Here is a 22,812-nt window from a genome sequence, read left to right as displayed (position 1 = left end):
AAACCGACTCAAATGCAGCGCAGACGACACGACGAGATAACGGAAGGAAGTGAGCCTCGCTTTGGCTCAAGTGCCGTTAAAAATACCGTTATTCTCATATGCAAATACGAACAAGAAGTTGGTCATACGAACAAGCCTTGTGCTGGCGACGCAAATCGCCGCTGGCTGCCAAAGGGGGGGAATGGCTGGGCGACGAAAATCGCCGCTGGCGTGCTAAAGGTTAAGTTTTTTTGCCAAAAAAACAGACCTTTTTTTTTTCTTTTTTTTTTCCCAAATGTCAAAAAAAAAGTCTAGGGTCGCGCGAAAAAATAGGGTCGGTCGGGATACCGTAAACAGACTTTTTTTGTGCCTAATGTGTGAACAGAAATATGAGAATTTATGAACGCTGTACACGTCTGCTATTCTAGATTCAGATACGCAATTACTGTTTCTTAACTTCATCCTTTTGTAGGCAATTATAAAATCAGTTCATGTATGAGAGTCGACTAAGTACGTATGTGGGCACGACTTCATGCATGCATGTGTGTGTGATTGTGTGAGCAAGTATGCAAAGATAGGTGTTGGTTTCATTTGAAATTGAATGTTCGACATTTTGTAGAAGTGTAGATGGCTAGTTTTCATTGTGCAACGAAGTTTGACATGCAGGATATTAAACTGTAACTAAAATGATGCATGCACCCCTACCGTCCTCCCCCCCCCCCCCCCCCTCCCCAGGGAAATTAAAGTCACTGTCAAAATTGCGTCACTTTTCGGGTGGTTTGTTTCTGCTACTCCCACCCTCTCCATCTTCTTTGCTTTTTGTTTTCTGGGTTACCATTGGTTGGAGCGGCACGGTTGGCCTAGTGGTAAGGCATCCGCCCGTGATCGGGAGGTTGTGGGTTCGAACCCCGGCCGGGTCATACCTAAGACTTTAAAATTGGCAATCTAGTGGCTGCTCCGCCTGGCGTCTGGCATTATGGGGTTAGTGCTAGGACTGGTTGGTCCGGTGTCAGAATAATGTGACTGGGTGAGACATGAAGCCTGTGCTGCGACTTCTGTCTTGTGTGTGGCGCACGTTATATGTCAAAGCAGCACCGCCCTGATATGGCTCTTCGTGGTCGGCTGGGTGTTAAGCAAACAAACAAACAAACCATTGGTTGGACTTGAAGAAATAGAAATGTAATCAGTATATGCTTTGAACTTTAAATATTATGTTTATTTCTCTGTTGTTGTGTTCATTTATTTTCAGTTCTTTTATCCAAGTTTTTTTGAATTTTAAATCAGATTTGTTTAAATTCATGAATAATTTTTTAAAATCAGATGTTTTTCAGTTCATGAGCTTAAACGTATCCCATTGTGTATGTGTTTTTTTACAGTAAATCTTAAAGGCTGACATAGTCCTATTTAATAATTTTAATTACTTTCAGGGCTTTTCCCATCGTTGCGGGGATGTATAAATTAAGCTTCCTGCACATGCGCTTAGGTCTTAAATTTTGCTGTGGCAATATACAGGTACATTGTATTGGATTCAAAATTGTTGAACATTTTCATGTTCATTTGTGCAATCAGGAAAAATATTCAATAATATTTAGTAAAGACAATTGAAATAAATGGCATAGGTTATGCACATACTGACACTTTTGATCATTGAGATGTAATATGTGTAAACTAGGCCATTCACTTCAAGGCACAGTGCAGCTCACAGCCTTCGTTTTGCGTTTTTGTTGCAGCTGAGTGCATTTACAGTTCAAAAATCCTCCTATGGTAGTAAAACAAACCCAAAACTACCCAACGACGACATCTGTGAAGCTCAACAGTTTCTTGTTCACGCGAGTGCATAAATTAACCTAGTTATTACGTGGTGTTTGGTCGGAGTTCGATTCAATTGAGTGATTCCGGCCTCCATTTTGTTTTACACAAACTCATTCTGACATAGTTTGCTAGTGACGTGTCTTTTTGTGCATGATGTGGTGATCTACCTGATCTAAATTCAGATCCAAAAATAGGTCAAGACCAGTCGGGTCCGAGTACGAAATTAATTCGTAAAAAAATCACAGTTCTTGACTCTTTGGGTGCAAGTCAATGAAACTTGGTAGTTCTTCTAACGGATAGCTGCCTGAGGTATGACTAAAAGCCCCAGGGGCTCCGTGCACCTGGATTTGACAAGTTCAGTACCTTTAAAGAAAGACAAATTGTTTATGAACAAGAGACAAGAGTTTTGTTTTCTTAATTATTAATCTAAAACTACTGCTTTTAGAACTATTAATAATTTACTTACTTCATCACAGGTTAGGAACGTACTTATGTATAATTTAGTTCCTAAAGAATCATAGCTGATGACAATAGGATGATCACTAGTTGCACTCTGTAGATAAAAAGTATAAGTATTTTGGACTAACCGAGTGGGGTGTATTTTGTAGATATTAATTTGAATAAGACTGACTCTTCTGGGTACTCGGTACATATCATTAACACTCTGTGATGTATGTACATTGATTACAACATTGAGCTAATGTTCGGACTCGTGAGTATTGTTGTAAAATTGAGTTAATGCTTTAAGTACATTTTGAGGCTGGATAGTCAGCGCCTCTCATTCCCCCCGCGGGTTAGGGGGAAGAATTTACCCGATGCTCCCCAGCATGTCGTAAGAGGCGATTCTGTTTCTCTTTTTACCCTTGTTAAGTGTTTCTTGTATAGAATATAGTCAATGTTTGTAAAGTTAAAAGCGGGGAGGTCTCAGAACAGGATCAGGGTTCCACTGTACAAGTCATTGTTGTCAATTTATGCATAGTTTGAAAATTATCTCCCTTTACATACCTCTGAAACATTCAAATCACTGACTGTACACTAAGGAGTTTGAAACAACCAACAGTTGCTGCCCTTGTCTGAATGACTCCCAAGCCAATAAGTAAAACTGAAATCTGATGAAAAACTCTGATGTACGTAAGATTGCATGAAATTTACTCAGCTAGTGTATGTATTGCATGAAGTGTACGCACAATTCTAGATTGATCTGTGACAATGGAATTTTTGCCATCCACTTTCTATTTTTGAGTCACTTGAGAAAAAGTGACTCTATGTAATCGGTCAGTGTTAGTCTGTCCGGCCGGCCGTCCGGCCGGCCGTCCGGCCGTCCGGCCGGCCGGCCGTCCGTAGACACCACCTTAACGTTGGACTTTTCTCGGAAACTATCAAAGCGATCCGGCTCATATTTTGTTTAGTCATGACCTCCAATGACCTCTACACTTTAACGATGGTTTCGTTGACCTTTGACCTTTTTCAAGGTCACAGGTCAGCGTCAAAGGAAAAATTAGACATTTTATATCTTTGACAAAGTTCATCGGATGTGATTGAAACTTTGTAGGATTATTCTTTACATCAAAGTATTTACATCTGTAGCCTTTTACGAACGTTATCAGAAAAACAAGGGAGATAACTAGCCTTTTCTGTTCGGCAACACACAACTTAACGTTGGGCTTTTCTCGGAAACTATAAAAGTGACCGGGCTCAAATTTTATGTGAACGTGACTCCCAGTGACCTCTACACTTTGACGTCTGCTTTGGTGACCTTTGACCTTTTTCAAGGTCACAGGTATGTCTTGAAGGAAAAAAATTGAAATATCATATCTCTGAAACTATTCATCGGATTTGATTCAAACTTTATAGGATTATTCTTTACATCAAATTATTTACATCTGTATTGTATTGTGAATAGCAATTTCTTCCTGTCCATCTGATGCCTCATATAATATTCAGAACTGCGAAAGTGACTCGATCGAGCGTTTGCTCTTCTTGTTACTATTTTGTTGTTACACCCCCGGTATAGGGGTGTGTATAGGTTTCGCTCGATGTGTTTGTTTGTTTGTTTGTGTTCGCATATAGATCTCAAGAATGAACGGACTGATCGTCACCAAACTTGGTGAACAGGTTCTATACATTCCTGAGACGGTCCTTACAAAAATTGGGACCAGTCAAACACACGGTTAGGGAGTTATTGGTGGATTAAGATTCTACAAGGACTTATAGAGGCACATATTCATGGTCAAAGGGAAATAACCACACTTGTTAGCAGTGCCTGCTCAGTTGGTGGCAGTGAGAATGCTAAGGACGGGGGTGTTTTTCCTACCTCGGAGGAATTTCTTGTTCTGAAAGGTAAAGATGTTATACAATGAAGACTAACAGTGGATAATGTTTTGTGATTCAGGAAACGCTCAAGAGCAGCATTGCCGGTCAAGGTAGCAAGCCGGGATATCAGTATGGTAAGTCTTAGTAAATTATGTTATGTGATAGTTTTCATGTTTGTTCTGTGTTTTGTTTTTGTTTTAGCTATTTTGTCAAATATACTGGACAGTAAATTCCAGCAACTTTCTTTCTTTCTTTATTTGGTGTTTAACGTCGTTTTCAACCGTTCAAGGTTATATCGCGACGGGGAAAGGGGGGGGATGGGATAGAGCCACTTGTTAATTGTTTCTTGTTCACAAAAGCACTAATAAAAAAATTGCTCCAGGGGCTTGCAACGTAGTACAATATATGACCTTACTGGGAGAATGCAAGTTTCCAGTACAAAGGACTTAACATTTCTTACATACTGCTTGACTAAAATCTTTACAAACATGGACTATATTCTATACAAGAAACACTTAACAAGGGTAAAAGGAGAAACAGAATCCGTTAGTCGCCTCTTACGACATGCTGGGGAGCATCGGGTAAATTCTTCCCCCTAACCCGCGGGGGGTAATTCCAGCAACAATCCTGATAACTATGATTTAAGAGGATGAAAGTCGCTTGTTCATTTCAATGCTTGTCATTCTCTCAGGTGCCGGGAGACTGGTTCCGAATAACTCTCACTTACTCTTTTACACATGTATGCATTTTAGAGCGCTTTACTTCCCTTTGTTAGACCTGATAACTAGATTTTGCGCATGTCCGTGTGCAGTGGTGCGTCCAATTTCCTCGGTGGCCCACCTGCGTCTGAACACCAAGCCAGACCAAGCCAAGTTCACCATCCCCAAGATTGGTCTGACCATCGTGTTTGATGAGATTGCAATGGGTCTGACCAAGGATCAGGTCAGTCCCCTGTTTCTTTAAGGCGAGAATTGGCGAGTGGGTCGATGAAGTACCGTTTCTTGGGCAATTCTCGCCGCGAGGAACGCTAGGATTTGGCAAGCGAACGCTAGCTGATGCCTTGGCGTTGCTCGCTATAAATCACTTGCCTTATGGGTGATCGGCAAGTTTGTCAACTTCTGATGTACCGTAGCAGTTTTCAACTGTACAGTTGTTCCCTTTAATGTTATTGCAAAATGTATCTCTGTTGTTAATTTTCTTTGCCTACTTTTAAAATTGCTATGATGTTTCAGTTGTCTTAAGCCTTGAAAGTTTTGTTTTGTTTGAGAGACTACCTTCCTGAGCAGAAAATATCTAACAAGTTTTGGGATAGTGGAAATTATGGTGGACTATTGAAGTTAAAAAGTTACTAGCCTGTGGGGCTATGTATGCATTTTTGAACTTGCGCAACCATGTGCACCTGCGACTATCTTAACAAATCTATGATAATGATGGTTGTGACAATGTTCGATTTGCAGTATGATGACGTAATGGAGATGCTGGAATCGATGGAGAGAATGAATCTGCTGTCCATGCATCGCAAGCACCGCCCTGAGCTGCCGTTGCCTGGCAACGCTCGGCGCTGGTAAGTAGTCCATCATATTGATTGTGTTGGTTTCACGCCTTGTGAAGCATAGGGCCTCCACAGAATTTGTATTTCTTTCTTTCTATTTATCGCTGTTTAATGGTCAGAGACGCATGACGTAAAGCATAACTTCTTTAGAAGTCTTTTTTTTTCAGTTCAACCCTCAAACTGATGCTATTATTAGCGTAAACACACACAAACAAAGAATTGAAAAAAAATCAGATGACTACCACACAATGTCCAGAGAGCAGCAAGTCAACCTCATCAGACTGCGTACTGGCCACAACAGGCTCAATGCTCACATGAACCGAAAGTTCAAGCTGGCGCCATCACCAACCTGTGCCTGCGGTCAAGAGGACCAAACAGCGGAACACATCTTACAGCGATGTCCCTTACTAGATGAGGAACGAAAAGAAGTGTGGACGTCACCAACTTCCTTGCAGACCAAACTATACGGCAGTCGACAGGAGTTGGAGAAAACGACAACATTTATCACCAGTTCTGGACTGATTGTGTAACCTCTGCGAACGCCAAGAAGAAGAAGAAGAAAAAAAATCATAAATTATAGATGCTCCCCCCTCAAATTCTCTGCAGCATTTCTGTGGAATTTCCAGTCACTAAACAATCCACTCGCAACAATTTATATCAGATGAGGCGGGTTACTACGTGTATGACTGTTTTTGTCCCGCCATTCGGGCAGCCATACACCGTTTTCTGTGGATTGTGTGTATTCAAGTGTGTCTGAATGTTTTTGTCAACAGGTGGCGCTACGCCTACAACAGCGTGCTGGAAGAGACGGTTCGGCGACGGCGCAAGATGTGGTCCTGGAAGCACATCAGCGAACATCGCATGACCATGAGGCGCTACCGCGAGGCCTACACCAAGAAGCTGGACAGCAAGAAAATCCCGACAGACGTGCAGAAAACAATTGCTGTATGTTTATTGTTCTGTTTTGTGCATTGCGTGTGTCCCAAGAACATTTCTATTGACACGCAGAATCCCAGCAGAAACGCAGAAAATAATCGATGTATGTTTCTTGTTCTGTTTGCCAAGATTTTGTGCATTGAGTGTGTCCCAAGAACATTTCTGTTGACATGCAAATTCCCATCAGAAACGCAGAAAATCATCGATGTACGTTTATTGTTCTCTTTGCCAAGATTTTTTGCATCGAGTGTGTGCCAAGAACATTATTTTTGTTACATGCAAATTCTCAGCAGATTGTGCAGAAAATAATCGTTGGTTTGGCTAGTGAAATTTTCTCTCTAGCTAGTAAATGTTCAGAATCACTAGCCAAACTGGACTGGGTGGCCGAGTGGTAACGCACTTGCGCTCGGAAGCGAGAGGTTGCAAGTTCGACCCTGGGTCAGGGCGTTAGCAATTTTCTCCCCCCTTTCCTAACCTAGGTGGTGGGTTCAAGTGCTAGTCTTTCGGATGAGACGAAAAACCGAGGTCCCTTCGTGTACACTACATTGGGGTGTGCACGTTAAAGATCCCACGATTGACAAAAGGGTCTTTCCTGGCAAAATTGTATAGGCATAGATAAAAATGTCCACCAAAATACCCGTGTGACTTGGAATAGTAGGCCGTGAAAAGTAGGATATGCGCCGAAATGGCTGCGATCTGCTGGCCGATGTGAATGTGTGATGTATTGTGTAAAAAAATCCATCTCACACGGCATAAATAAATCACTGCGCCTTGAATATGTGCGCGATATAAATTGCATAAAAAAATTTTTTTTTTTAAATCCCTGCCCTTAGAACTGTACCCACAGAATACGCACGATATAAGCCTCATATTGATTGATTGAAAGGCGAGTACACATGGGTGTTACTCTTCCGGCTTTTGCCGGATTTCCGGTTTTTGAAAAAATCTAAAGCCGGAAATTCCGGTTTTCCGGGTTTTCAAAAAACAAAAAAAAGCTTTGTTTCGCTAAGTTGAAATAACGAGCAGCGGTTCCGATCCGACTTTTGACACTGGTTCGCGTGCTTTCTCGGTTCGCTCCCTTGAATTTGCCGCCATCTTGCTTATTATGATTTGGTTTCGTCGGTGTCCAGAAACTTTCTTTCAAACTTGAGCATTTTGGACCCCTGCCTTTCAGGTTTTTTTATTTTTCCCAGTAACACCCATGCGAGTACACAATTTGTTGGACTTTCAGCGCTGGGTCTTAGCATGAGGGTTCCACTGTAATTGTTACAGCTTGCGTTGACTGTTGACTCATTTTGAGCTTGACTGTGTGTGTTGACAGGAAGCGGAGAAATACCTGGACGTGTTCAGCATCACCGTCATGAGACAGCAAGCCGAGGTGGAGGTAAGACTTGCCATCCAGAGAAGAAAAAAAAGACAGCCAGTCCAACATTGGAGATGTTCACTTTTTCGTACGTGCATGGGTGGGATTCTTCCAGTGTATGCCGGCAATCCGGATTCGATTATGGCCTCTTTTTTTTTTCTCTCTTTTTTTTGTGTGTGTGTGTGGTTTGGTTGAGGTTCAGGATTCATGACAGTTTTTAGTCCCACCCATGTACGTGCATCATCATATATTTAGATTTGAGGCACACAAGCACAAGACAAAGCGTGCACGGAAAAGATCCTGTAATCCATGTCAGAGTTCAGTCGGTTATAGAAACACGAAAATACTCAGCATGCTTCCCCCAAAATCAGCGTATGGATGCCTGAATGGCGGGGTAAAAATTGCCATGCCTGTTAAAACCCACTCGTGTGAAAACATGAGTGAACGTGGGAGTTTCAGCCCATGAACGAAGAAGAAGAAGAAGAATTTCAAAGATGTAAAATAAAGTTGCACTGTTTCAGGCGGCCAAGATGAGAGCCAAAAGAAGTAACATAATGTTGCACTGTTTCAGGCGGCCAAGATGGAGCAGCCAAAAGAAGTAACATAATGTTGCACTGTTTCAGGCGGCCAAGATGGAGCAGCCAAAAGAAGTAACATAATGTTGCACTGTTTCAGGCGGCCAAGATGGGAGCCAAAAGAAGTAACATAAAGTTGCACTGTTTCAGGCGGCCAAGATGGAGCAGCCAAAAGAAGTAACATAATGTTGCACTGTTTCAGGCGGCCAAGATGGAGCAGCCAAAAGAAGTAACATAATGTTGCACTGTTTCAGGCGGCCAAGATGGAGCAGCCAAAAGAAGTAACATAATGTTGCACTGTTTCAGGCGGCCAAGATGGGAGCCAAAAGAAGTAACATAAAGTTGCACTGTTTCAGGCGGCCAAGATGGAGCAGCCAAAAGAAGTAACATAATGTTGCACTGTTTCAGGCGGCCAAGATGGAGCAGCCAAAAGAAGTAACATAATGTTGCACTGTTTCAGGCGGCCAAGATGGAGCAGCCAAAAGAAGTAACATAATGTTGCACTGTTTCAGGCGGCCAAGATGGAGCAGCCAAAAGAAGTAACATAATGTTGCACTGTTTCAGGCGGCCAAGATGGAGCAGCCAAAAGAAGTAACATAATGTTGCACTGTTTCAGGCGGCCAAGATGGGAGCCAAAAGAAGTAACATAATGTTGCACTGTTTCAGGCGGCCAAGATGGGAGCCAAAAGAAGTAACATAATGTTGCACTGTTTCAGGCGGCCAAGATGGAGCAGCCAAAAGAAGTAACATAATGTTGCACTGTTTCAGGCGGCCAAGATGGAGCAGCCAAAAGAAGTAACATAATGTTGCACTGTTTCAGGCGGCCAAGATGGAGCAGCCAAAAGAAGTAACATAATGTTGCACTGTTTCAGGCGGCCAAGATGGAGCAGCCAAAAGAAGTAACATAATGTTGCACTGTTTCAGGCGGCCAAGATGGAGCAGCCAAAAGAAGTAACATAATGTTGCACTGTTTCAGGCGGCCAAGATGGAGCAGCCAAAAGAAGTAACATAATGTTGCACTGTTTCAGGCGGCCAAGATGGAGCAGCCAAAAGAAGTAACATAATGTTGCACTGTTTCAGGCGGCCAAGATGGAGCAGCCAAAAGAAGTAACATAATGTTGCACTGTTTCAGGCGGCCAAGATGGAGCAGCCAAAAGAAGTAACATAATGTTGCACTGTTTCAGGCGGCCAAGATGGAGCAGCCAAACGAAGTAACATAATGTTGCACTGTTTCAGGCGGCCAAGATGGAGCAGCCAAAAGAAGTAACATAATGTTGCACTGTTTCAGGCGGCCAAGATGGAGCAGCCAAAAGAAGTAACATAATGTTGCACTGTTTCAGGCGGCCAAGATGGGAGCCAAAAGAAGTAACATAATGTTGCACTGTTTTAGGCGGCCAAGATGGAGCAGCCAAAAGAAGTAACATAATGTTGCACTGTTTCAGGCGGCCAAGATGGAGCAGCCAAAAGAAGTAACATAATGTTGCACTGTTTAAGGCGGCCAAGATGGAGCAGCCAAAAGAAGTAACATAATGTTGCACTGTTTCAGGCGGCCAAGATGGGAGCCAAAAGAAGTAACATAATGTTGCACTGTTTCAGGCGGCCAAGATGGAGCAGCCAAAAGAAGTAACATAATGTTGCACTGTTTCAGGCGGCCAAGATGGAGCAGCCAAAAGAAGTAACATAATGTTGCACTGTTTCAGGCGGCCAAGATGGAGCAGCCAAAGGAAGTAACATAATGTTGCACTGTTTCAGGCGGCCAAGATGGAGCAGCCAAAGGAAGTAACATAATGTTGCACTGTTTCAGGCGGCCAAGATGGAGCAGCCAAAAGAAGTAACATAATGTTGCACTGTTTCAGGCGGCCAAGATGGAGCAGCCAAAAGAAGTAACATAATGTTGCACTGTTTCAGGCGGCCAAGATGGAGCAGCCAAAAGAAGTAACATAATGTTGCACTGTTTCAGGCGGCCAAGATGGAGCAGCCAAAAGAAGTAACATAATGTTGCACTGTTTCAGGCGGCCAAGATGGAGCAGCCAAAAGAAGTAACATAATGTTGCACTGGTTCAGGCGGCCAAGATGGAGCAGCCAAAAGAAGTAACATAATGTTGCACTGTTTCAGGCGGCCAAGATGGAGCAGCCAAAAGAAGTAACATAATGTTGCACTGTTTCAGGCGGCCAAGATGGAGCAGCCAAAAGAAGTAACATAATGTTGCACTGTTTCAGGCGGCCAAGATGGAGCAGCCAAAAGAAGTAACATAATGTTACACTGTTTCAGGCGGCCAAGATGGGAGCCAAAAGAAGTAACATAATGTTGCACTGTTTCAGGCGGCCAAGATGGAGCAGCCAAAAGAAGTAACATAATGTTGCACTGTTTCAGGCGGCCAAGATGGAGCAGCCAAAAGAAGTAACATAATGTTGCACTGTTTCAGGCGGCCAAGATGGAGCAGCCAAAAGAAGTAACATAATGTTGCACTGTTTCAGGCGGCCAAGATGGAGCAGCCAAAAGAAGTAACATAATGTTGCACTGTTTCAGGCGGCCAAGATGGAGCAGCCAAAAGAAGTAACATAATGTTGCACTGTTTCAGGTGGCCAAGATGGGAGCCAAGCGCAAGGAGGAGGAGAGCAAGGGCTGGTTCGGCGGCTGGTTTGGAGGGGGAGGAGGCAAAGATTCCAAGGGGAAGAAAGAGTCGGCAACAGTGGATATTCGTGAGTAGTCTTCTGTACAAGCTGTTACAGTCAAACCTGTTGATAAGGCACAACAACAAAAAAATAGTCTGTTTACGGTAACCCGACGTCGACCGACCCTATTTTTTTCGCGCGACCCTAGACTTTTTTTTGGCATATGGGGAAGAAAAAAAATTATAACGTAAAAATGTTTTTTTGGGAAAAAAAAAAAAAAAATCCCGACCTACCGACCCTATTTTTTTGGCCTATGTTACCGTAATCAGACCTTTTTTTTTTTGGCCTAACCACCACCCAAAACGCTGCGATTTTGCGAAATAGACAGTGTTTTGCCGGTTTAAGAGGATAATGCTCACAAGGAAATCCAAGGCATTATTGCTACCCGGTTTGTGTAGAATTCGTTTTCCATCTTGGCAAGAAGATTTGGAGGGGAGGCATAGATTTGTAAAGTACAAAAAGTACAGTGCATATGGGTCACTCTCCTGAAAACTGGTCAGATGTGTGACTTGAGTGCCCAAAAATAAAGTTAGTCAAAATTGAAATATTTTGGTGTGTTTGGTTTGTTTAACATCTCAACTTTCCAACACAAGGTTTTGAAAAGCAAGATAAACTTTTGGAAATGTTGTAATTTAAGATAATGTGTTGAAGGTTGCCTCGTCTCGCGTGAAACACAGGACACCATTAGAGGCACATTTTTACTCTTATCATAAAAAATACAAGTGATTATCATGCAATTTCCAATGAGATACAATAGAAATTGCTTCATAGAAGTACCAGAAGTTTCAAAATATACCATACACTTACATAATGGGGGGATTACTATGAGGACGCCAGATCAACAATTTCCTCATTCACAGAAAACCTTTCCAGCAAGTGATCAGAAATTGCTATCTGCAAAATTGTATGATTTAAAGAATCTCCATGAATACTTAAACAGGACTATGGACATACTTTGAAAAATCTTGGTAATACATGCAGATATTCATCAAATGACACAGAACGTCTCGCGTGTAACCATGGACACCGCAAACAAACACAGACACCAATATCAGTTAACCATGGGTTTATTTCAGTCAAAACGAAACAACTTTTTATTGAAATGTGTGTCTGCCACGCCTGTCAAGAGTTGGGACAGGCAGCACCTCAACTACTTCCTCAAACTTCACAAAAAATATCTCCTCCACAGCAGGCCACACAAACGATGATCCTTGTTTCCTAAGTAAACGGACAACCACCCTATTCCCATCCAGTGTGTCAATCTGTGGACAGACAAACGAACCTTTCTTAAAATAGAAAAATTAAAAATAGTAACTGAAAAGGTTTACATCATGAATTAAAAATACAAGGAGCAAGTGACACCAATAAACTTGGAAATGTCTACCTCAGAAAAGCAGACAACTGAAGCTCTCCATTCATACCAACTAGGGGTAATTTGGTTCTTGAAATAGTCACGTATAAATGTAATTGATTCCATATGTAACCTGCACTTACCATGCCATGGAAAGACTTTGCTAGGAATGTCTGCACAAATCAGTATGGATACAGAAAATTAAAAAAAATGACTGCATGCAAGCAAAGTCATTCCAGTATAATAAGATTAGGATTAATGAAAAACATGTTAAAACAATCATTTACAGTAGAAACGTACCGGTCTCTCTGATCTGCTCCTGGATCAGCATTGACTGGACTGGCAGAAAGGATAGGAGCATTAGCAGCATCCTGGCATCTGAAAAAAAAGTATGCAACAGTTGGAGTCAGATATTTTAATTGCTACCACAGCTTTACATCGCACATTGAGGTACATAACAGTGCATGTTACAACCGTCAAGATCCCAAGATACACACATTGGAAATCAGAGTGGTTCTGTCCTGAACACATCCTCGTAACACAAAGAAACAACAAGTCGCGTAAGGCGAAATTACTACATTTAGTCAAGCTGTGGAACTCACAGAATGAAACTGAACGCACTGCATTTTTTAACAATGACCGCAGTGAAACTGACGAGCCTGTTTAGGGCGGTAGTGGTTTCGCTGTGCTGCATAGCACACTTTTCTGTGCCTCTCTTCGTTTGAACTTTCTGAGCGTGTTTTTAATCCAAACATATCATATCTATATGTTTTTGGAATCAGGAACCGACAAGGAATAAGATGGAATTGTTTTTAAATCGATTTCCGAAGTTTAATTTTAATCATAATGTTTATATTTTTAATTTTCAGAGCTTGTTTTTAATCCGAATATAACATATTTATATGTTTTTGGATCAGAAAATGATGAAGAATAAAATGAACGTAGTTTTGGATCGTTTTATAAAAAATAAAATTTTAATTACAATTCAGATTTTTAATGACCAAAGTCATTAATCAATTTTTAAGCCTCCAAGCTGAAATGCAACACAAAGTCCGGCCTTCGTCGAAGATTGCTTGGCCAAAATTTCAATCAATTTGATTGAAAAATGAGGGTGTGACAGTGCCGCTTCAACTTTTACAAAAAGCCGGATATGACATCATCAAAGACATTTATCCAAAAAAAGAAAAAAAACATCTGGGGATATCATGCCCAGGAACTCTCATGTAAAATTTCATAAAGATCGGTCCAGTGGTTTACTCTGAATCGCTCTACACACACACACGCACAGACACACACACACCTATACACCACAACCCTCGTCTCGATTCCCCCTCCATGTTAAAAAATTTAGTCAAAACTTGACTAAATGTAAAAATGACTACACGCTGTGTAAAATCTGCTCCAGTGCAAATGAAAATGCCAGTATCTGTCATTATTTCTGCCCCGCACGCATCGCTGACACCGCATGCGGAAAGCAGCAATGGCGTCTGCTATACGAACGAGACAGCTCTGGCTATGATGAGAGATTCAAACGTTATTTCTTGAGATTCTCAACAAAACAAATGAACCTGAACCACATGATCTAATCTTCATTTAAAAAAATAGAAAATAAACTAACAAGAGGCGCAAAACAATCATAAAAAACGAAAACTTCTTTTCACGTTGGACTGTACCTAGATCTACTCTACCCATGAATTTGCCACTTGGTTGCGTTTTTCTGACAGAAAGGCAATTTTTTTCGAATTCAGTTTGTAAACATGACAAAATCATATTAGTGGTTTAAGTTCTACACGCAAAATAGTAAAAATAGAGCCGTCGTAAAGCTCAAACTTACCTCAAAGGTTGTGATCACATGTACCGTCTCGCACGTCTGTCGTCAACTTTGGCGCGGACACCGCAACAACAAAGTTTTCCTGCGTCTAACCGCGTGCTCGATTGTACGAAAACACGTTTGCACCGTGTAACCCCCACAGGGACTCCCTTATATTCATGCGCGAATGGGTTGAAAGATCGCAAGTTTGCCAGAAAATAGTTCTGCAATGTGCTCACACGTATCGCAAATTTTCGGACACCACTTGCAGATCTATCAGAACATCTCATTAAACTTGCTTTACAGACTCAACTTGAATCTCATTCAATCGCGATTAACGACATCGAATATTTTAATATGTCAGAGTAGAATTATCCATCCCCTGAAACAGTATGCACAAGTTATGTTTGGGCATGGCGTTGAAGCTAAAAATAGGACACCAGGCGTGACGTGCGAGACGATTGTTTCTACATGGTCAAATGCAACCAAGTTATTATCAAAAGATCGTTTGGGCGCATCGGGCGGGTGAAATCAAATTCATACACAGGAATTTGCAACAATTGTAGAAAAATGTGTTATCAAATGGGTAAATTTGAGGCATGTGTATGTGCAGAGATAGCATGTCACACTTTCGAATGGAAAAAAGTGGCGATTTCAGAGCTTCTGCAGTGCAAAGCAAATCACAGAATTTACAAACGCTTTAGTTCTTGTTCACACTGTTGCTCCAAATAACACTGAAGACAACAAAACACATAAAAATAAAGGAAAGTAATTATGTTGTTGTTTATTTAAATGTTTTTGTACGCTGTCCCGACTGACCAGTTTCCAGGAGAGTGACCCATATGTGTTTGTTTGCAGAGGAGAAGTTTTATGAGGCGTTCACGCCAGACGAGAAAGCCAAGCTGTACAGTGCCATAGGGTATCAGGAAAATGAGGCCGATCTCACCATGCCTGTCGAGGTGAGAAAGAATGGTTGTTGTTTTTGTTGTTGTAGCAATGTGAACAATACACCCAATTTTCCACTGACTGTTGTTTCTTGTATAGAATATAGTCAATGTTTGTAAAGATTTTAGTCAAGCAGTATGTAAGAAATGTTGAGTCCTTTGTACTGGAAACTTGCATTCTCCCAGTAAGGTAATATATTGTACTGGGACGTTGCAAGCCCCTGGAGCAATTGTTTTATTGACTCACATGCGAAGCAAAAGTGAGTCTATGTACTCACCCGAGTCGTCCGTCCGTCCGTCCGGACGTCCGTCCGTCCGTCCGGAAAACTTTAACGTTGGATATTTCTTGGACACTATTCAGTCTATCAGTACCAAATTTGGCAAGATGGTGTATGATGACAAGGCCCCAAAAAACATACATAGCATCTTGACCTTGCTTCAAGGTCAAGGTCGCAGGGGCCATAAATGTTGTCTATAAAACAGCTATTTTTCACATTTTTCCCATTTTCTCTGAAGTTTTTGAGATTCAATACCTCACCTATATATGATATATAGGGCAAAGTAAGCCCCATCTTTTGATACCAGTTTGGTTTACCTTGCTTCAGGGTCAAGGTCACAGGAGCTCTTCAAAGTTGGATTGTATACATATTTTGAAGTGACCTTGACCCTGAACTATGGAAGATAACTGTTTCAAACTTAAAAATTATGTGGGGCACATGTTATGCTTTCATCATGAGACACATTTGGTCACATATGATCAAGGTCAAGGTCACTTTGACCCTTATGAAATGTGACCAAAATAAGGTAGTGAACCACTAAAAGTGACCATATCTCATGGTAGAAAGAGCCAATAAGCACCATTGTACTTCCTATGTCTTGAATTAACAGCTTTGTGTTGCATGACCTTGGATGACCTTGACCTTGGGTCAAGGTCACATGTATTTTGGTAGGAAAAATGTGTAAAGCAGTTCTTAGTGTATGATGTCATTGCTAGGTTTAGTTATTTGGTCAAGGTCATGTAAAGGTCAAGGTCAAGCATGTGAGTCGTATGGGCTTTGCCCTTCTTGTTTTATTAGTGCTTTTGTGAACAAGAAACAATTAACAAGTGGCTCTATCCCATCTCCCCCCCTTTCCCCGTCGCGATATAACCTTCGTGGTTGAAAACGACGTTAAACACCAAATAAAGAAAGAAAGAATATGTTTTTTGTGTATTAATCTAACTGTTCGTCTGTCCAATTAAAAGACTGCTGGGTCAAAAGATCAGTGACTGTATCCTTTTGTTCTGTCACAAGTAATCGTTCCAATAACATACCTTGCTTGTTGGCTCACGTAAGTGTAGCCTATGCGATCGTAACTTTGTCTGTGCGTGCGTGCGTGCGTATGTGCGTGCGTGTGTATGTCTGTGGTAGAAACTCTAACATTTGAAGACGTCACATTACATTGACGTCACATTATGACGTAAGAGGGTTAGACGTCACGCGAAGGAATTACTGAAAGTCTCGGTTTTTGTTATTCTTTCATTCACTGTTAGTGAAAAAATGTCCAGGTGTTTTTTTGACGGGCGCAGTAGCATGGTGGTAAGACGTCAGCCTCCTAATCGTGAGGTTGTGAGTTTGAATCCCGGTCGCTGCCGCCTGGTGGGTTAAGAGAGGAGATTTTTCCGATCTCCCAGGTCAACTTATGTGCAGACCTGCTAGTGACTTAACCCTCTTCGTGTGTACACGCAAGCACAAGACCAAGTGCGCACGGAAAAGATCCTGTAATCCATGTCGGAGTTCGGTGGGTTATGGAAACACGAAAATACCCAGCATGCCTCCCCCGAAATCAGCGTATGCTGCCTGAATGGTGGGGTAAAAACGGTCATACACATAAAATTCCACTTGTGCTAAAAACATGAGTGAACGTGGGAGTCTAAGCCCATAAACAAAGAAGAAGAAGAAAAAGAAGTTCAAGGTTTCTGTTGTTTTCTTTTCAGTTTGTGGCGGTGAAAGTGGTGACCAAGCTGAGAAGCGTCACTCTGTTCCTGAGAGACATCCGTCAAAAGTGAGTCTGGCTTTTCTCCCTAGAGACAGTAACTGGTTGTTATGGAAACACAATAGTGGAAGTGAAGACGTACTTAAGGCCCCCCCCCAAAAAAAATAGTCTGTTTATGGTAACATAGGCCAAAAAAAATAGGGTCGGTAGGTCGGGATTTTTATTTTTTATTTATTTAATTTTTTTCCCCCCCCAAAAAAGATTTTTTTTTGGATTTTTTTATATATATATATTAATAAAAATAGGGTCGGTAGGTCGGGATTTTTATTTTTTATTTATTTAATTTTTTTGCCAAAAAACAAAGATTTTTGTTGTTGATTTTTTTATATATATATATTATTTTTATTTTTTTTCCCCCAAATGCCAAAAAAAAAAGTAGGGTCGCGCAAAAAAAATAGGGTCGGTCGGGATACCGTAAACAGACTATTTTGTTTTGTTTTTGGCCTAATGAAAAGTGGGGGGCGGGGGCTGAGGTACACAAAGCGGAACTGGATGCCACCCAACTGGGTGTGATCAAGTAGGGGATTCCGATTGGTTGAACTGATAATTGTTGTTTAACGCCCTCACGGTAAACCATCATACAGTCGAGGGGAAAACCAGTGCCTGGCCTGTCTAAAAATCCCTCCGCGTGAGGGATTTTGCAGCAAGCGAGAGTGAAGATAAAGAGGAAAAAATTTTCTCTGCGCGCGAGCCAGCAAGCAGGACGTCTCAGGACTGTATAGGGGCATGTTCCCAGGAATTGGTTGAAGTCCCAACAAATCTCAATTTCAACCAAACCAACTCTGCAGTCCCGCAGTGGGGCACTGCGGTTATGAAATTAAAGGCCCCTCCTGTTTTTGGAACCGCAGGAGCTTTCTAGTTTGCTGTTAGGTAGATTTTTGGTTCCTCTTTCCTGTCATGCTCTCTTTTTCTTCATGAATTCTTTTCTTTTTTCTGCCTTCTTGCTCATTCACCTGTATTTTTTCCAAAAATCTCTTCTCTTGCCGCTTGTCTCGCGATTCATGTATAGTTTAATCTGTTAGTGTTCTGATGTAAGTCCAGCAGTAGATAGGTTAAGCCTATTTTAACATACTGGAAACTGGTAATCTTCCAGTAGGTATTAATTTAGTTTTGCTAAAGCCTGCTGGGACACAAGTAATGGGTTAGTGCATTTGTAAACAGGAATCGCTTGACAAGTGGCCCCCTTCATCCCCCCCTTCCTCGTCCTGATATGGCTCTGCGTAGTCGGCTGGACGTTAAGCAACAAATAAACAAACAAAGAAACAAACTCTGCAGCTGTGTTCCAAACCATTTCCGTGCCACCCAGTTTTGCTTCGTGCACCTCAGTCGTGGAAGCTCAGTTGGTGGAGCATTGGACTTGTGATCTGTGGGTCACGGGTCCTAATCCAGACCGTGACGGATACGGGTCAACTTTATGTGCAGGCTCTGATGGTATCCATGTCCCTTTTCTGCGTCACCACTGTGGCAAGTAAAAGACATCGGTTCTGCCAGAATTTCAGGTGGTGGATTACACCCAAACATGCACACATGCTAGCTTTTCACTGGGAGGAAGCGACCCAAATTTCCCAAAGATGGGACAATAAAGCAAAAGAAATGAAGGAACGTGGAAAAAGAAACACATTAAGTATATCAAACTTGACTTCAGGAGGCGAAGAGGCTCCTTTAAAACAGAAAGAAAGAAAAGCTTAGGTTCTTTTCTTTTCATTTTCATGGAAGCACACTGATGGAAAAGTATAGAGGTTGGGTGGTGCAGTAATGGGGTGCCTACAGTGTTGAATAGAAAGAGAATTTTTTTTTTAAACTGGTTATTGTTCACTTTGGTGCGGTTTTCTTTTTTTTTTTTATCATGTTTGTTTCTTCTTCTCCCTATTTGGTTGTTTTTCTCCAAAAGTGTTTAAATTTGCACAGGTTTGTCTTTGAAAATGTCCTGTGTTACTGATCTGATCTGGAAAATGTGCTAGTCACAAACTAAATGTGTTCTTCTGTTGCTTTTTGTCATGTTTTACTTTTTGAAAACACGCATAATTTGTTTTGCTTTTACTGTTGTTGTTTTTTTACAAGCAGCTGCATACTTGCTAGCTTTGTTCTTGCTATATTTTCACTTGATTTAATGCACCAAATTTAGACAGGCAAGTGGTTTGAGCAGTAGATAATGGCTATGCAATCGAGTCAGCGTAATTCTTGCCAAAGCTGTTACAGTCCATACATACTTTGTAAATAACTTCAAAAACATATACAAGAACAAAAACAAAAATCAACCACAATGAGGACTTCATTTGATTTTTTTTTTTAAAATTTTTTTAAAAATATTTTTAGGGGGGGTGGGGGGGGGGGGGGTCAGCTTGCAAACAAAATTATTCATATTTGCAGGGGGGAAACAAGACTACAGAAGCGAAATGAATGTCTGTGCTTTGTTTGTAGAGTTCTACTGAAGGAACAGAAGAAAATTGTGCTGAGGTAATGTCAGAAAAGCATGCCAGTGTGTTCCCCACTGTTGAGTTTACATCACCACGTTTCTCCTGTTTGGGCTAAAACTAATGATATTGAGGTGTTTTTTTCCCAGAGGATCTGTAGGCATATATATATATATGGTATTAGATGCAGAAAGGCATCTCTGATTTTTTTTACCCTTGAGATTTTGAATACATGCTTTGTGAAGATAAAGTAGATATAAACCATTGATTGTCGAAGAAAAACATTCTCACTTTGTTGAAGTTGTGCATCCATAATTTGTTCAATGCAGAGTATTTATTTTATATTTTTGTTAATGCAGATAGCCTACTTTTGGTCACGTCTTTGCCCAGGTTTTTACATTTGTTCTAAACCCTTTCTTTCAATTTAGATAGAAGTAGCCAAAGGCTTGTAATATTCTAAAGCCGGTTAGATAATGCAAGGGGTTTAAGTTTATCAAATGTGTATCACTATCATTTGACACACTTTCTTAGGGCAGTTGCAGACAATTATTTTCACACTTGAGGAACTAGCTGTTCTATCAGTTGCAGAGTGTTCTAGAAAAATATCTCCCTTCCCTGTAATCACCCAATTTACTATTCTGAACTGCTCTTTGAATTTCTCTTGGAGTTGAAGAATAGGTTACCGTGGTTACACTTACAGCATGACTTTTTCAAGTGTGTGTTTCTGACCTGCCTCCCTGTTTTCATTGACTTAATGCATGTCTTTACATGACGCAGACTCCATTATAGCTAGTGTTTCATTTCAGCATGAAGGATTAAGTCAGATTTGAAAACTCTTAACCCTCAGAAGAATGATTGACTCTTGTTTATCAGTTTAAACACTTGAAAAGTTCAATTTTGCAGTTTGACAAAAAAAATTATATTGACAAAATGATAAAACACTTCTGCTCAGCAGCCATAAGGTTGAAGCTTTCAGCAAAGACCAGAAACATGTGATTAAAATAGGTTTTGCAGAGCTAACATAATAAACTGTTTCAAATGCTACTTAGAAATATAGGAGAAAGAGCAACTGCGATCTGGCATGTTAATGTTTAAGACAAGTTTGCAAGGCACACCATTAATTTCACATACCTTCTTCCTGTTCTGGGTTGTCTTCGAAAGCATGGGTTTATGGAATTATTCACCTCCCCCCCCCCCCCCCCCCCCCTACAAGTACAATTCAATATATTGTTAACATTGTTTGGTAACCTTTTTCTTGTTTGTATGGGTGGGAGGGGTGGGTTGGGGGGTATTTGTTTTGGTTTGTTTGTTTTGATTTTCTCTTGTTTGTTTTTGAAATGTTTATTTTTGTTCATTTCTTTTTATATTTTGTCGGTTTGTTTACATTGTAGTGAATTTTCGCAATGTAAAGGCTTGGACTTGAGTTCTGTTTTCAGTGTTATAAGTTTTCTGCAGCAACTTTAAAATCTCACATGTATTTAAATGAAGCACTGGGATAAGAAGGAATACAAAGAGACCCGTCATTTTTGATTTTTATATCTTTGTGCCTTTCTTTTTTCTACATTTGAGAAGACATGAATACCCCCCGCGGGTTAGGGGGAAGAATTGACCCGATGCTCCCCAGCATGTCGTAAGAGGCGACTAACGGATTCTGTTTCTCCTTTTACCCTTGCTAAGTGTTTCTTGTATAGAATATAGTCAATGTTTGTAAAGATTTTTAGTCAAGCAGTATGTAAGAAATGTTAAGTCCTTTGTACTGGAAACTTGCATTCTCCCAGTAAGGTTATATATTGTACTATGTTGCAAGCCCCTGGAGCAAATTTTTGATTAGTGCTTTTGTGAACAAGAAACAATTAACAAGTGGCTCTCTATCCCATCTCCCCCTTTCCCCGTCGCGATATAACCTGCTTGGTTGAAAACGACGTTAAACACCAAATAAAGAAAGAAAGATGGCATGCAAGATACCCGTGGGTTTGAGGCATGCCTCTCATGATTATGAAATAAATAACATTTAGTTGTTTACCATTATTAATCCTGCCTTTAGGGATGAGAGAAACGGAGGAGTTGTGGAAATCTGACAACAGTTTTCTTTATATAGGAGAGAGAGAGAGAGAGAGAGAGAGAGAGAGAGAGAGAGAGAGAGAGAGAGAGAGAGAGAGAGAGAGAGAGAGAGAGAGAGAGAGAGAGAGAGAGAGAGAGAGAGAGAGAGAGAGAGAGAGAGAGAGAGAGAGAGAGAGAGAGAGAGAGAGAGAGAGAGAGAGAGAGAGAGAGAGAGAGAGAGAGAGAGAGAGAGAGAGAGAGAGAGAGAGAGAGGGGGAGAGGGAGAGGGAGAGAGAGAGAGAGGCCTTAGCCCCATATACAGAGCAAAAGAGAGAGAGAGAGATTATACTTTTCTATGTCTGTGTGCATATTCCGACATGAAGTTGCATTAGTGTTTATTGGTGAGACTTACAGCATATTGACCCAAATGTCTTTTCTTGACAAGATAAGATTAGAGAAGAAAACTTTTTCATTGTACATAAACATGGACATTTTTCTTTTGGCGCCACATCGCATTTCTAACAGCACAAACAAACAATCATAAAGTTCAAGTTTTATTAGTCCATAACCCATGGGGGCATTTTGAACAATAAATACAATCAATACAATCAGGATATATGCTAATATAGTAAATAAAAAAATTAAAAATTAAAAACAATTATGAAAAACTGTTACAAATTCTATTAATAAAGTCCAAAATATTCTTTAGCAATTTCTTTTTCTTAGTAGCAAACAACTTTTTAAATTGAAGTGCATTAGGTTTTTTCCAATAGTAAGGTGGTAACAACTCGGCTCTTTCTTCTTTGAAAAAATCACAGACAAATAAATAATGGAATTCATCACCTATGTCTTGTGATACACATTTGGTGCAAGTTCTTTCTGACCTCGGGATGTTACGATATCGTTCTTTCTGTACAGGCAAATTGTTGTTTAATGTTCTAAACTTCATCATTGAAACACATTGTTGATATGGCAGGTGTGTGACATATTCTTCACATGCAAAAATATCTTTA

General features: G+C 40.8%; 1 protein-coding gene and 1 long non-coding RNA gene across 2 annotated transcripts in view; one reads left to right on the top strand and one right to left on the bottom strand.

Annotated features, from left to right (window-relative positions):
- Window positions 1–22,812, top strand: part of LOC138950809 (intermembrane lipid transfer protein VPS13A-like) — a gene marked incomplete at its 3' end in the record, with an annotated part of 220,607 nt that overhangs the window by 27,393 nt on the left and 170,402 nt on the right. The window contains 9 exon segments of the mRNA XM_070322526.1: window positions 4,184–4,238; window positions 4,916–5,046; window positions 5,562–5,668; window positions 6,430–6,601; window positions 7,914–7,976; window positions 11,113–11,233; window positions 15,226–15,326; window positions 17,287–17,354; window positions 19,767–19,802. Of these exon segments, the coding sequence (XP_070178627.1) occupies window positions 4,184–4,238; window positions 4,916–5,046; window positions 5,562–5,668; window positions 6,430–6,601; window positions 7,914–7,976; window positions 11,113–11,233; window positions 15,226–15,326; window positions 17,287–17,354; window positions 19,767–19,802 (854 nt within the window).
- On the bottom strand, window positions 12,258–15,213 carry LOC138950811 (uncharacterized). The gene is made up of 2 exons (XR_011450805.1): window positions 12,858–15,213; window positions 12,258–12,468 (listed from the first exon to the last, which is right to left on the bottom strand). It is a non-coding gene; the product is annotated as an uncharacterized lncRNA (long non-coding RNA).

This window comes from Littorina saxatilis, linkage group LG16, assembly GCF_037325665.1.
Source record: "Littorina saxatilis isolate snail1 linkage group LG16, US_GU_Lsax_2.0, whole genome shotgun sequence".
Classification (NCBI taxonomy): Eukaryota; Metazoa; Mollusca; class Gastropoda; order Littorinimorpha; family Littorinidae; genus Littorina; species Littorina saxatilis.
The sequence above is the reverse complement of the archived record's forward strand: the minus strand, read 5'-3'. Positions and strand labels throughout refer to the sequence as shown.